The sequence below is a fragment of the Ochotona curzoniae genome, unplaced genomic scaffold, assembly GCF_017591425.1.
Source record: "Ochotona curzoniae isolate NIBS_2020 unplaced genomic scaffold, NIBS_Ocur_1.0 patch336, whole genome shotgun sequence".
NCBI lineage: Eukaryota > Metazoa > Chordata > Mammalia > Lagomorpha > Ochotonidae > Ochotona > Ochotona curzoniae.
In genome coordinates, this window is record NW_024466902.1 from 767012 (window position 1) to 781408 (window position 14397).

The 14397-nt window shown below is 43.5% G+C and overlaps 1 protein-coding gene across 1 annotated transcript; it reads left to right on the forward strand.

Moving 5' to 3' along the window:
* The first annotated feature begins 239 nt into the window (after positions 1-239).
* Positions 240-13875, forward strand: LOC121167122 (sialomucin core protein 24-like). The gene is made up of 6 exons (XM_040996505.1): positions 240-520; positions 2629-2712; positions 4493-4561; positions 5868-5903; positions 9395-9442; positions 11362-13875. The coding sequence occupies exons 1-6, from the start codon at positions 328-330 to the stop codon at positions 11526-11528; spliced, it is 597 nt and encodes a 198-aa protein (XP_040852439.1). The 5' UTR covers positions 240-327; the 3' UTR covers positions 11529-13875.
* Positions 13876-14397: the final 522 nt, after the last annotated feature.

Sequence of the window (14397 nt, forward strand, 5' to 3'; positions counted from 1 at the left end):
CATTTACGAGAAAAAGAAATCCAGTCATTCTGCGTGATCCCATGAGCTCAAGAAAAAAACAAAAACCTGACTTATCGCTCTATGACGGTCGCTCTGACGAACAGCCTGCCTCGGCTTCTTCCGGACGGCCCTTGCTCCACCCCGCAGAGCTCCCCTTGGTATCGCCCGGAGCCCCGCCCCTCCACGCCGCGGGCCGCAGCCCTCACGTGACCTAGGCGCGCTCCCGGCGGGGAGCCGAGTCTTGGAGGTGGCGCCGCAGGGCACGGAGCGACGGCCGGAGCGTGGTGAGCCGCAGCCTTCTCCCCGGACGCCAGCGCTGAGGACACGATGTCGGGCCTTTGCCGCCGGCTGCTTTGGGCCGCCATCTGCCTGGCCGCGCTCTGCATCCTGTGCGTGGACTCGAACAGCACCTTGGCCCCGACCCCAACTTCGACTGGGAGTAACGCCTCGTCTGTAACGCCCACCACAATAGTGCCGACGTCCAGGACGTCTGCCCCGCTGACCACCACTCCAGCACTAGGTGGGCGCCCGCCCTCAGGCGCCCCCCGCGCGCTCTGCTGCGCTCCGCTCCGCCCGGCCGCACTCCCTCACCCGGGCGCGCGGGTCCGGAGCGGCGGACCGCACTCCGACAACATGGCGGCCCGCCCGGAGTCCACCCTCGGGGCGGCGGGGCAGGGAAGGGGACCTGTGGGAAGGGGGCGGCGGCTTGGCGACCCCTCGGGGAATCGCAGGCTGGGGTGGTCTTGGCGGCTGCTGGACCTCAGGCGCGGCCCGAGGGGACGTGGCTTCCTTCTGCGGGGGCAGCTGCATAGGGGTGGTCGGGCATGGGGCGAGGCTAGGCAACGCTTCTGGAGTTTGGCGGGGAGGCCGAACTTCCCCGGGGCCGTGTCCCGGGAGAGGTTTCTCTGCGGAAGTGGGCGAGAAGAGGGGAAAGAGAAAGTTCAGAAGATGCGCTCTCGTTCGTGCACGGAGACGGGGCGAGTCGCCTGTAGTGTGGTCCTAGTGATTTAGGAAAAGGGCTGCTCCTGTGTCCACGCTGGCTCCGCGGGCAGCCCCAGAGGAGGGGTGTGTGTGTGGTCAGTCAGTTGTGGAGTAAGCGTTTTCTGGAACACACCTTTGTTCCACCCTGTGGACAGCAGGAAGGAGAGGTTTAGCCATACCCAAATTTTGGCATGTTTTTTCTGGCAACGCGAAAGAGGGAGGGAAAGTACACTGGAAGTGTTAAGGAGAAGCAGCTGGCTGTTTTAAAACCTGCAGTCTCAATGTGCTTGGGTGTGCTAGCCCCAAGCCGCTTGTCTGGCTTGACAAGGCTTGCCGAGGGGTGACGACTGGACCAAAGCATTCCTTTGCCGATCGTGTTCTGCCCCTAGCATTTCACGGATGTTTCGTTTCAAAGTCAGGAATCGCAACCTCTTGGCTTTTGTTTGTTGTTCTGCTTAGGAAGATTAAATGGTAGGAATCGAAAATTGAAAAGTGAGGGACGTAAATTGCCGCTGGACAGTGCCACAGTGCCAGAAATTGTCCCGGTTCTGCTCTGCTCTTAGGATGATAGAGCAAAAATATTTTTGTTCCCTGTTTGGCAATTTGTGAGTTGTGTGGGTCCCCCCCCTCCCCCCCCCGTTTTTTTTTCCCCCTTAAAGAATGGCTTGGAAACCAAGCTAATTGCTTTAGTGTAATTGAAATGCATGCAGAGGAGATAATTTGTGTTTGTGTTTTCTGGAAATTATAGTCCGGTAAGCCGCAGTCTGAAAAGTAGCAGGTTTAGTGAATTGCAAATAGTGTTTGCCCCGCTGTACTGTCACCCAGCAGTAAGGATTTGAAACAGCTAGGGAGAGTTGTGCGGAACCTAAGGGGGTACTCCTAAGAGCTTGTGAAAAATGGAATTAAAGGAGAATGTGTGTTGTCCAAGAATTTTTTGAGGTAGCCTCCGTTTTCTGCTTTGGCAGTCCTCCACTGCAGGCACCTTAGCTGGCCCAGTGCTGTAACTATCAGGGGTGAGATATTACAGTGCCGTGATTCTGCAGAAGTTTTGTTGTTGTTGGCGGGGTTGGAGGGTGGCAGAGAGCAGATGAGATTGTGTGTGGGAATTCTTCCTTGGGTTCTTGTTGCTCAGGGATTTGGGTTAAATTCGCTTTGGAGCATCACCTTTTTAGTAGTGGTTTGTTGAAGGGTCTTGATTCTTCCAGAAAGGAGCTTGTTTTCAGAATGACAGTATCAAACTTTAAACTCCAACTGTAATAGCCTATTTATTGCCATTAAGAACCCAAGGGTTCACCCACCCCCACGGTTTGGGGCAGGGCTTTTCCCATGTGTCCTTTTGGTCTTGTAACAGCTTTTTTTCCCCCAAGGATCCTTTCCAGTGCCCCGTGACCCCTAAGTAGCCCTCAGCCTGGGAATGTTTGGGTAGTTGCAGGTGTTCAGTGCGCTTACTGCTGGTTGGTTTTCCTGTTGAGTTTGTTTATGGCTCTGTTATGCATGATGACAATAGTTTCTTACTAAACAATTTAAACAATTTTACTATTTCTCTGAATTTATTAACTCTGGTGTCATATATGATGTTTTTCAAAAAGGATAGGTAAAACAAACCCAAATGAGATACTAATTGATTTCATGCATTTTTCCTCCTAGAAACGTGTGCCAGCTATGGCAGTTGTGCTTCCTGTGTTAATAGTACTGTTGATAATGTAACCTGCATTTGGTTAGATTGCAAAGGTAAGAGGTTGTGGGGGTTGCCCTAATTTTGAGAGTATCAGACTGTTTTAACAATCACATTTTGAAATAATTACAAATAAAATCATAAGTTGAGAAAATATACAGTATCTTCTTGGAAATCTAAAAATGTCTTTAGCAGGCAAGTGTGCACTCTGTTTTAGAATCATTGTTCTTTTAAAATGCCAGGTGATTGGTACATTGAAAAATGTCATTGCCCATGTTCAGACTTGATAGGTAAGGGTCAGTCAGTTTTAAAGGAGGAGCGATTGTTTTACACTCATGTGTCAGAATTAGCTGTGGGAAGAAAGTTCTGTGCTTTTCCCCTGGAAACAGACCCTGTCTGCTGCGGCCTGCTGGACCAGCTGGGACGAGGCCTTCACAGCTGATTTCAGTGGACGCCTCCATACCAGGGAGGAATGAATTGGAGAGAATGGGGACGCCTTCCTATGCTGTGTGAAATTTTAGCGAATTAAATTTATCAGCATTGGTAGGATTAAAAGCTAGATGAAAGTATCCTGAAATGAGGATGAGATGAAATTTTTGTTGGTTTATGGGATGACAACATAAAAAATTTTCAGATTTTTTCATGAATGATTCAGGTTTTCTTTGCCCTCTTTTCAGTGATAAGCAACGTAGCAGGGTTTACTGAGGTGGGGCATCCGTGAGAACAGACAGGCACCTCCCCAGACGGGTCTGAGACAGTGCCCTGTCACTGAGACGGGCGGAAGCCACGTTAGAAAGTTTGATAGGCCAAGCTAAGTCAGTTTCCTTAATGTAATGTGATAATGTGTTGATTTTTTTTCCCTACTAGCAAAATAATGTTGGGTTTTTAAAAATAATTTAAAGCTGCATGTAATTTTCTCAGTTTTTTGGTGAAAATTGAATAGCTGTAGACATTACAATGCTGCATAAAGGTCACAGTGTTCTTACAAGTTGGAATGTATGCTCACAGATACATGGCCAGTGTACAAAGGCGGTAGAGACTGAATGCTGTCCTTTAAGAGTTGCTGGGGAAGGCTTCTTTCTTCTTGCTGCAAGTCTAGCAGTCCACGAAGCCTAAGAAATTGGGAGGACTCAGGCAGGCTGGACCAGATTGCACTGCTGGCCTCTGCAGGCTCCACCTCTGTTTACCAAGCCTGCTGGCTCCCGCCCTCTGGGTAGGTTTCTGGTGGCCTTCCTTGAGTCTACAGCAGTCTGTCACACCACCATTTTGAGATCTGGATTTTCACATTTGTCTGTTGAATATATTGACTTGAATTTTAAAAGAGCAAAATGTGGAGGGAATCCCAGGAATAAGGGGAAAGGAGAATAATAGTGTTTATTGGGCTGTGTGACTCTTAAAGTGGTTCTGTGTGGGTGTTTTTGTTTTTGAAAGATAGAATTACAGAGAAGGAGAGATGGAGAATGGTCTTCTGTCCATTGGTTCACTTCCCAAGTGACTGGAGCTTAGCCATTCTGAAGCCAGGAGTTTCTTCAGCGTCTTCTACGTGGTGCAGGCTCCCAAGGCTTTGGGCCATCCTTCACTGCTTTCCCAGGCCACAAGCAGACAGCTGGATGGGAGGTGGAGCAGCTGGTACACCAGCCAGTGCTCATATGGGATTGCAACAGGTACAGGATGAGGATTCAGCTGCTGAGCCATCATGCTGGGCCTGTGTGTGTGGTTTTTTAAGAAGCTGCTCCAGATCATGGTAGTGCCATTGCAGTAGTACTCGTGAATGATTGGTGGTGTTCGTTTCTTCGAATGATTGGTGGTGTTTGTTTCTTCTCGTCTCCATAACAGAAAAGAGCTACTGTTCACATAATTCATCAGCAGAGTGCAAAGAGGCGAACAGCACAAAGTTCTGTTCTGGTGAGTATTTACAGTCTTGACTGGGGAAAACAGCGGAGGAAGGGGAGGACCCTCCTGGCCGCAGATCACTTTGTTTTACTGGTGTTTGAAGCTGTGCCTTGTTTGTTTGCTTTTTCTGTTTTCTGTTTAACTTTTTTGGAAATTCACTGCTATTTAGACCCTAACTGCGTTAGTTGTATTTTACAGGACTGGACAACTTTGTTCTGGCACTTTTGGGGTCTTGGTAATTATCAAATTTGTTGTCCAGTATAGTTTGTGCTATGACTAAGTGACCCTCCTGTATATTCAATCCTCTTTTTATACTAGTTTGAGGAACTTTATTATCTTCAGCCTTTACTCTTTGCCCAGCAGAATTGTTAAAATTTGTAATTGAGATTGCTGATTTTTCTTACAAGATTACAAGTAACTGGGAAAGTCCAGTTCCCAATTAGGTGTGTAGGTAGCTGTTGAGTAGAAAAGGGGTTTTGTGGAATGTGTGAGTAATCTTTGAGTGACCCTGGTGGGGTTTTCCCATCTTGGCAGGGATGTGGGCACCACAGATCTGGTTGGCATTAGATCAGTTACACCTTACATGAGATGCATAGTATGGATTATGAGATGGCACGTGGAGAGACACTCTTCAACCTCACTTCATTGCACGTGTGTTAGTAAGAGCTCTCAGACCTGTGATTTCATGTTATTTAGAGACATGATTAGGTACAGCATTTTAAAAAATACTGGTATAAATAAAAATTGAGTAATGCCACTTATTTGATGATGTACCAGTTAGAGTTAGGTTTGATTGTTAGTCATGACCAAATCCTGTCATGACCAAATCCTGTGATCCCAATTATAGTGGTTGAAACAGTGAGTGGGTTGACTCTGTGCTCTATAAAGGAAGTTGGGTCTATGTAGCGCTCCACAGTCCTTAGGGCCTTGGGTTTCTCTCAGGTTTTCACCCTTAGCATCCCTCCAACTGGCTGTGCTCCTCCTGTCTGAGGTGTGCACTCATGTTTGAGCCATCCCGTTGATTTTTCCTGCTGATATGAAGACGAAGGCAGAGAAAGAGCCCTGTCTGTCTGCAGGGTGCTTCCTGGAAGTCAAGCAGGACTGTGATGGGAGGCTGAGCTGGGTCTTTCCTGTGGGGAACAGAGGCTCTGATTCTAAGGGGAGATCTGTTTTGGGACAGCTGTGAGTAGTCTGCAAGTGGCACAAAATGTTGTCTAAATTGTGAGGATGATATTCAGATGCTTGCAGGCTGGGAAGTAGTGCTGTATTGTAATATTTTGGACAGCTTTGATGTGTATGGTTTCTGTTTTCTTTATAGTGCCCACCACTGCTCCAGTGCCAACTGCTTCTACAGGTAAACAAGATAATTGAATTTTTTCTCTATCTTTCTTGATTTTTATGCTCTGAAGTGCCTAAAAGTCGGTATAATTTTGAAAATTGGTTAGGACTGACTTCATCTTGGGCTACAATAATTGCATGAGCATGTACTGTATGTGACAGAGATAACTGCTCAGGCAATTTCAACAGATCCTGCATAGGTCTGTGTGGTGTCTGCAGACTTCTTACAGATGCTGTGGAGTCTGTTCAGTATTCTAGAAATTGTAAGACTGGAAAGAACCCTTGGCTAGAAGTATAGATTTTCAGCCAGCATACTCTGTAAAAGTAGAGTGGGGGAAAGGATTGGGCTGGAGAACCAAACTTAAACGTAAGTCTCAGGAGTGAGAGGAAACTCAGTAGGGGCAGGCCTAGAAGAAGGGCTAGAGAAAGGTGTCTGAAAATGCTGTCAACATGTGTAAATATAGGATTTCAAAGACAAGAACAGCTGGGTGGTTCTACACAGCTCCTCCCAGTGCCAGACCCTAGTGTGGTGTGTCAGTATCACCTGCCACACTTAAGAGCGTGGCAAGTCTGTAAATGACTGCGCAACTAACCCTGAGCCAATTGTTCCCACAGTGATGGGCTCCTTAGTTTGCAGTGTCTGTTAGAGGTCATTGTGTTTTTTTTTTTTTAAGATTTATTTATTTATTGGAAAGTCAGATATACAGAGAGGAGGAGAGACAGAGAGGAAGATCTTCCGTCCGATGATTCACTCCCCAAGTGAGCGCAATGGCCGATGCTATGCCGATCCGAAGCCAGGATCCAGGAACTTCTTCCTGGTATCCCACACAGGTGCAGGGTCCCAAGGCTTTGGGCCGTCCTCGACTGCTTTCCCAGGCCCCAAGCAGGGAGCTGGATGGGAAGTGGAGCTGGGGGATTAGAACCAGCACCCATATGGGATCCTGGCGTGTTCAAGGCAAGGACTTTTAGCCACTAGGCCACGCCGCCGGGCCCTAGAGGTCATTGTTGATGAGGATGTGAAAGCTGATGGCAGTACTGATGTCAGGAGAAAACTAGTTTCCAGAAAGTGGGATGTGAACAAAAAGAGTTGCAGACATGTCCCCAAAACTGTTGTGGGTCCCCTCTTGTTACAGTTCTCTCTGGTTCCTTCCTGGAAACTACCACGGGTTTCTTATCTGTCTTTGGTTCTGCCAAGGGGAAGGAAGTCAGGGCCTGCACCAGTTAACTGGCAGTTAGTAACTGAAAAACGACCCTTTAGGTGATTGTTTTCTTGGCATGTGTAAGTTGCTTCTGTTAAAGAGAGCAAGTGGGAAATTATGGGATGGCCTAGGAAGCAATGCAGACAGGATCTGATTTATGTTAAAAAGGTATGCCATATGGTTAATTTATAATAGCCCTCCCCAGTAAAAATAAATAAAATAGAGATGCATAATAACAGAGTGACCAAATTATGTTAGAGGTAAAAATGCTCCTGATACATTAAGTGAAGATAAACTGTAACAGTTGTAGAAAGCAATTTCGGTACTGTTTCAGTTTTTATTATCATAGGTGTAAAGAGAAACCTTGTGGGAAAAAATTGTGAGTGATGGCATTAATTAAATAGTTTGGTATCATCCATTTCTTTTATAACTTAGGAATTTTTTATCGTACGCAGAACATATAATAGATCAGTAGATGAGTGTTCCTAATATAGAGCCCTATTTTGAGCATGTTGTCTGTGTAACACATTTTTCAGTAGTAAAAATGTGTAAATGTTTGTGCCTATTGGTGAAGAAGAAGAGTTTCATTCTCCCATGTTTTGAGGGTGCAGGTTGAGAGCCGAAAATCGAGAGGGGTCAGAAAATTGGTGTTTGTGTTTTAAAAACTGAGAATTTTATATGCGTTGAATTTGAAAGGCTTCCCCCTCACCTCCCATTAACATAAACAGCAAAAACCTTGCAGAGAAGTGGGCGCCCTGAAGAAGTGATTCCCTCCAACTCTGGGCTCCTGTGGGAGGCTGCTGCTGTTGGGGGGCAGGTGAGAGCAGTGGGGTGACATGCAGGAGAGATGGACATGTACCACAGCCCGAAGCAGCAGAGGAAGGAGCCAGCTTGCAGGGGTGCAGGGACACATGTATCCATCAGTAGTGTTCGCAAACCCCAGGTGCTTAGTTTCTGTTAGTAGCAGTACTGATAGGAGAAAACAGTTTTTAATTCTCTAGCCTTTAAATCCTGTTTTTCTGAAATAGCGTAAAAGCTAATGTTGTATAACACTTTGCATTTTTCCTAATGATACAAACTCCGTGGACTTAATTTCCCCCACTGTGCCCATGCAAGTCTTTGCCTGCTGCCCACTGTAATAAGTACCCCTCTGTGTTGAAGGTCCTGTGTTACAATGTTTGAGGAACCCGCTTTCCGGGGCCCTGCTGTGAGGAGCAATTTCCAGCTAGTGATTGCTGGAGAGCCTTGCCTCTGCAGTGCCCTCTTCCTAAAAAACTCAACCCTGACTAAGGAACCTAGCTAAGTGAAAACTTCTCAGGTGTTCCAGTAGCACTGGGTGGCCCAGTGGTTGAGTGACAGTAGAACAGTGTTACTTTGTTCAGACTGTCCAGGTCCTTCCTTTCTCGTAGAGATTCGAGAATCCTTAGAGATCACACCTGGGACTTTCCTGTCTTAATAGTGTTTCAGTTCCCACAGTTATTTTACATTCAGAGGTTCTTGGAGCATGTGTTTCTTTAGAGTAATTATACAGTTCAAGTGTTTTGGCCTCATGCACAGTGATCTACTAGATCTTACTTGTGGGCTCCAAATTGATGAATGAATCTTTACTGGAACACAGTTGCCTATTTTCATGTTTTTGGCTGCTTTTGCTTTATATAGTGCACCGAATCAAACATACTCTACCCTTTTTCTTTTTTTGAAAAGTCTTAGTTACAGAGAGGGGCAAGAGCTCTCCCATCCACTAGTTTATTCGCAATAGTTAAAACATTCCAGGAGCCTGGAAGTTCCAGACATCCTGCACTCCCGTGTGGGTAGCTGGAGTTCATGCCCTTGGGCTGTTTTTCACTGCTTTCCTGGGCATATCAGCAGGGAGCTGGATCAGAAATAAAGCAGCTGAGACCCAGGCAGCGGCCTAACCGGCCATGACAGACCCTGCCTTCTGTGCTTTTAAGAAAAGTTTACCAGCCCCTAAGTTAAGGAGAGTCTGTAGTCCTTTCATCTAAATATTCTTGCCCCTCTCTGGATATTTCTTGAAGACTTTATCCAGATACATATGCATAGAATATATACTTATACAAATAGATCTTAACATGGAGAGAATTTTGTGATTACATCTTCATGTTATAAAATAAATTTAGATGGAATATTCCTCAGCGTGGACATGTTAGTGAACCATTAACTGAAATATAGCTTTTATTCAGAAATTTGAAAGCATGTTAATGTTAAGTATCATTATTTTCATAAAGTAGATGCTAGATAACAGAAATGAATAATTTAAGAATTTAAAATGTATTTTGCTTCATTGCAGCTAAAACCACAACTCGGCCTGCCGCTTCTACCACAGCTACCACATCAGGTAATTGGTTTTTTTTCTTTAAGATGTGTGCCTTTTACTGTTCCACCTACATTTTCCAGTTTGATTCATGAATTGTAATGGACTGAAATTCAGGGGGTCCAAACAGTGTGTTCTTGCAGTAGTCATGGAACACCCCTCAGAACCCTCTGGCAGTTCTTAATGTGAAATCACGTGTAGCATGACCCAGTAGAACGCAATGATAATGGTTTTCAAACTTTTACAGCTTGTGAATGAAGTCTGCTCATTCCTCTCATGATTAGGGATTGGTTGTGTTTTGAGACAATGGCAATTTGAGTGAATATAACCTAAACAAGTCTGTAATCATTTTTTCTTGCCGTATTTAAAATAAACTTAGCCAGTTGTCACAACAACCATATCCAGTGTTCTTTGATATTCTGTTGAGAAAAAAAAAAAAACGAAATAATTATCATTTGAAAGAGTACAGAGAAAGAGGCTAGTTCACTCCCCAAGTTGCTGCAATAGCTAGGGCTGAGCCAGGCCAGAGTTGGCAGCCGGGAGTGTTGTCTGGGTCTTCCACGTGGGAGGCAGGGACGGGGATGGAAAGAGCAGCAAGGACACCAACTGGTACCCAGATGGGGTGCTGGCATTGCAGGTTGCAGTGTTACCCTCTACGCCACAGAATTTAAGCATGGAATTACTTTTTCTTAAAAAAGATCATGCTTTTGTAGTCTTTTTGTTCCTCTTAAAACATTTTTGCACTGAAAAAAATTCTAATGTTTATGTTCTTTTTCCATATCATTTGGTAATGCCTTCTCAACATGTAAAATTTGATGTTTAAATATTATTTAATTACACATTGTTCTGTTCATTGAAATTGTAAGTTGTAGAAAAGGTTCTTTTAATTTTAAATTTGTAACTGATTTTTTTTAAAAAAAGATTCATTTATTTGAAAGGCAAGGTCAGATTGATTTTCCTCTGTTGGTTCGCCTCCCAGATAGCCACAGAAACTATTAGGCCAAAGGCAGGAAGGAAGAATGTTCTGCTGGTCTCCCACATGGTGGCAGAGCCTCAAGTACTTGAGCCGTCTCCCCTGCCTTCTCAGGTGCACTAGTGGAAAGCTGGATTGGAAGTGGTGCATTTGGGATGCTGCGATTACTAGTGATTCCTTACCCCCTGGACCACAACACCAGTTACTACAACTAAATTTTATCAACCCTGTGACACCTGCTGCAATTTAAATCTCATGAATTTTGAATGCAAATACTGATATGTACTCAAGTAATTAACCAATAACTTGTAGTCTAAAGAAATTATTATGTGTCTTAAAAATGCTTGATGAATTGCCAGAACACAATTTACATGTTAAAATTTTTGTCTCTGAAATATAATACTTTTTTTTTCTTTTAAAGATTGATTTATTTATTTATTGGAAAGTCAGATATACAGAGAGGAGGAGAGACAGAGAGGAAGATCTTCCGTCCGATGATTCACTCCCCAAGTGAGCGCAATGGCCGATGCTATGCCGATCCGAAGCCGGGAACCAGGAACCTCTTCCAGGTCTCCCACACAGGTGCAGGGTCCCAAAGCTTTGGGCCGTCCTCGACTGCTTTCCCAGGCCACAAGCAGGGAGCTGGATGGGAAGTGGAGCTGGGGGATTAGAACCGGCGCCCATATGGGATCCCGGGGGTTCAAAACGAGGACTTTTAGCCGCTAGGCCACGCCGCCGGGCCCTGAAATATAATAGTCTCGTTCCCTTTTGTCCCTGGGAGAAATGAAGAGTGATGCTTTTGAAAGCTTATTGTCTGTATTAGTGGTGAAGTCTAGCCATCAAGATTTGGCTAGAGGAAATACTGTGTGAGTTTTAATATGTGACAAAAAAGCTCAGGTCGGTTCTTGAATTATTATAGAGGGTTGGCAGATTTAGTAAAAATTGTTATTTCTTATTTTATGTTTAATAGGTGCAGCAAATACCACTTTCACCCCAACCTTATCACCCGGGCGGAAGTCCACCTTTGATGCAGCCAGTTTCATTGGAGGAATTGTCCTTGTCTTGGGTGTGCAGGCTGTAATTTTCTTTCTCTATAAATTCTGCAAATCTAAAGAACGAAATTACCACACTCTGTAAACAGACCCATTAAATTAACAAGGACTGGCGAATCGTTTGAGTAACTCACTGAAACCAAGATACTCTTTCTGAAGAAGTCCCACATGGAAGACACTATTCCAGGATCTTTACATTTCCACAGGATGCATACAGGATGCGCTGAAACATCGATCTGGAAGAAAAATAGGTTAAACCATTTTGCTCAACAGGAATATTTACGATATTCTGCATGAATCCTTGTGGCTGTCTTCTTTTATTTTAAATGGCTGCTGCTGTGGGATTGTTTCTTTTCTTGACATGCCAAATGTAACTTTTTCTAAGTGGTGGAAAATGTTGTCATATATAGACAACCTCATGAGTCTTTGCAGGTTAGTCATTTAAAGCCTCAGAGCCGCATTATTTTCATGCAAGCCCAAGATACAATTTAGTGACCAGAATTGAGAAGAGTGTGTGCCAAATGAGTGTCAGGTGGATTATGGTCATTTCAAAAGTGGAATACATTTATACATTCAGTAGTATAAACTGTATCCTCAAACTCAAAATTTTGTGCTTGATAAGTTAAATTTTTCTACATTAGAAATAAGGTGCCACACAGGGAATTACATTCCAGAGTTAAAGAAATGAAAGGATCCAAAGTGTTAGGGTATAGGTGTGACAGGTTATTGTTCATAAATATATAAAGCACCTTACATCATTGAGAAAGAACCGTGCCTTAAAGGACAGAGAGGTGACGAACTGCTTGGGACTTCTTTGTTCATGTTAAGAAAGGTAGATGGTCTCCGACTGTCATTGGAAGTGAACAGTAGTAAACTGCTTTTAGACATCACACTGTTGAATTTAAGGGAAAGCTTCTAGGGTGGATAAAATATTTCACAGCTGAGAAACTTGAGCTAAAGGATCTTACAGAAAGTTGGAAGCCCTCCCGTACTGAACCTGCCACTGTTACTGTTAATGGCTGTTGAAAAGTACCGGAGTGAACATAGATTTAACAGTTCCCTTTGTGCTTCAACAAAGTGCACCTTGAAAGGATTTCCACCAAGCTTTCTTGAAAAGTCACTTCTTTAGTTAGGCAGGAAGGAAGTAAATCTCAGAATTACTTAGTCTTTAGGTAAGGCAATCATTTTAGGTTTTCAGACAGCACATGTAACCGATGTAATTTCAGAAACCCGAGGGGTTTTTAGTTGATCAGATTGTATATTTTAATGATGTTTTTTCTGAATGAACATGTTTTTTCTTTTTTCTAATCTCCCTTCTTGGTTTTGATTCCTGTTATGTAATAGGCATGCATAGTTCAATTTCTGTAGCTGCCTTGTACTAGAGTTTTTCTAGTTTCCTCCCTCCCCTCCCAGTGGGTCACTTCTTCCTTGGCCTTTGACACACTGGATGAGCTCAGAGGCTTTTCTTAGTTTAAAATGGACTTTTCTTGTCTAGGTCATAAAAGTTTTTGTTGTTGTTGTTGTCGTTTCTTTAGCCTTCTTGGCTGAATGTAGCACTTAGTTTTCAATATTTTATAACAGGGAATGACAAATTGCTTTGGTTTGTTTCCTAAAATGAAACTCCTTGCATTTAGCGGATGGTATTAAAGGTTCTTGGGTGAAGATTTACTGTTTCCTTTGTTACTTACTGGTACAGCTGAAGTTTGTTTTACTTGCACATTGTACATACACCTAATATTTTCAAGTGCCTTAATTGTTTAAAATCTCTGGCTTCAAAGGTTTTTGGGGAAAGGTAGGTTTACCTCACATTTTCAGTTTCCCATTGGTAGTACTATTCTAGGTACCTCAGAAGTTTATTATGGTGCCATGGCTGTTAGCTTTTATAGAGTGCCACAAGATTCATTTGAAAATTGCAAAAAGTTTCCATTCTTCTTAAGGTGGCAAAATTAGCTACAGTGTAGTTACTTCGTTTAGTATGTGTTCCTTGCCACATGTTAGTGTCCAGCAGGAAGCAAATGTGAAAATGCAGCTTGAGTTGAGGCTTCCTCGTTTTCCAGCACACTCTGACAGCAAAAACATTCTGTTGAAATCCCTGAGATTTTGCAGATCTGCAAGTGAGCTCTTGTAACAGAACTCAACAGCCTTTTCCTGACTCCCCCACCATCTCCTGCTCCCCTTTAGCAGTGTGGTATCTTGAGCCATTAATAATTTTGGATTGTTTTTTTAAATCCTGAAAATATATGGAAACCTCTTCAGATTTTTCATCTGATTTGTCCATGCAGATGTAGTTCTGTCAAGTACCTTATTTTACCTTACAGATACTTGTTGCACAGGCAGACACTGCTGTGTTTAGAAATTTATATTTTAGTTTGGCAAAACCAATCTGTATCATGTACCAAACTGATTTAAAATAAATCTACATGTTTATTGAATTAAACTCTTATTGTCTGAAGTATGTTGTTTTATTTTGATACAAAATGTCATGCTAGTAGATTTACCTTAGTTCATTTGGTGGTGGTGTAGGGAGTGGCTTTTTATGATTTAGTAAGATAACAGATGATAACTAATGTATATATTCTTCAGTGAAGAAGATGAGCTTCAGGAGGAATAGTTGGAGGCATGCCTATGGGAAGGACATGCAAATTGATCTAACCCAAATGAATACACACCCTGCCATGGGTTACCAAGAATTAATAGGAAAAACATATTCTTTTATATTTCTGAAAATCTTATTGTTTTGTGACCTTGGCTTCTTTTTAGTTTGTATACAAAGTAAAATTGGGCTTCTGTTTACATGGTGCAAGTATTCATTACCATGCTACACAGCAACATGGGCAGTCTGGTTCTCTTCATGTCACTTTGAATTTTTTTTTCTGCCCAACAGTGGCTGTATTTTCCCATTTCTCTCCATGGTTATTTGTGTTTTTATTATTTGAGAGGTAGAAGTGTGCCCT

Excerpts from the sequence above, each read along its gene's own strand:
- LOC121167122 (XM_040996505.1), top strand. The coding sequence starts at position 328 with ATGTCGGGCCTTTGCCGCCGGCTGCTTTGGGCCGCCATCTGCCTGGCC. Across the intron at positions 521-2,628 it reads GACCACCACTCCAGCACTAG|AAACGTGTGCCAGCTATGGC; the intron begins GTGGGCGCCCGC and ends TTTTCCTCCTAG. Across the intron at positions 2,713-4,492 it reads CATTTGGTTAGATTGCAAAG|AAAAGAGCTACTGTTCACAT; the intron begins GTAAGAGGTTGT and ends TCTCCATAACAG.